Source organism: Sinocyclocheilus rhinocerous, unplaced genomic scaffold (assembly GCF_001515625.1).
Source record: "Sinocyclocheilus rhinocerous isolate Xijiao unplaced genomic scaffold, SAMN03320098_v1.1 scaffold5970, whole genome shotgun sequence".
Classification (NCBI taxonomy): Eukaryota; Metazoa; Chordata; class Actinopteri; order Cypriniformes; family Cyprinidae; genus Sinocyclocheilus; species Sinocyclocheilus rhinocerous.
Genome location: NW_015623524.1, coordinates 33618 through 34373, shown reverse-complemented (window position 1 = coordinate 34373; position 756 = coordinate 33618). Strand labels below are relative to the sequence as shown.

At 39.2% G+C, this 756-nt stretch overlaps 1 protein-coding gene across 1 annotated transcript in view; it reads right to left on the bottom strand.

The window, feature by feature from the left end:
- Window positions 1-350: 350 nt before the first annotated feature.
- Window positions 351-756, bottom strand: part of LOC107712209 (uncharacterized) — a 24465-nt gene continuing 24059 nt past the window's right edge. The window contains exon 8 of the mRNA XM_016517409.1: window positions 351-445. Within this exon, the coding sequence (XP_016372895.1) occupies window positions 351-445 (95 nt within the window). The remainder of the gene's footprint in view (window positions 446-756) is intronic.

Sequence of the window (756 nt, the reverse complement as noted above, 5' to 3'; positions counted from 1 at the left end):
ACACACACACACACACAGAGAGAGAGAGAGATCACACTCACACACACACTTTACATCACACAAATGCACATGCAGCACATACTAGCAACACTTCACAAATAATTGTATATAAAAAATGATTTACTGCTGCTACTATAGTTTTTTGCTATATATTCTATTCCCTTTTGTGCTATTATTACTTGTTTGTATTCATGTGTATTCCAATGTTGAGAGCAGTCAGTGAGAAAATATTTTGCTGTAATATTTAAGTCCTATACTGTGCTCATTAACTAGGATGTTGCTGGAATCAGTACAGCTAGAGACCACTGGTCTCCAATACCAGTGCTGTGAGGAAGAATGCTACGGTAGACCTAGTAGAGACAGGGAGGAGTGTGGTAGAGGTAGGAAAAATCCAACAGACAGACAGTGACAACAAAGAACAACATACCGTAGAGAATAACAGTAACTGCAGACAAATGGCATAAACAGACAGCACACAGACACAACATCCTCAGATTCTTTTTCTTTTGTTTTTACTGTATGTGTAAATTTGTTATAAACTTATGCTCTTTGAAAAGTAGTAAGCATTGTTTGCCAGACACATACATTAAATGTTTCAATATCTGTTACATATGGTACTGCTTATATTATTTCACCATCTGTACACAAATGTAAGTAGTGAATGTGTGTGTCCGTGGGTGGGGTTGTGTGGGTGTGGTAATGTGGGCCGGTGTGGCTACAGTGCCAGGGCTGAATTTTTGTCCCAGTCCGCCCCTG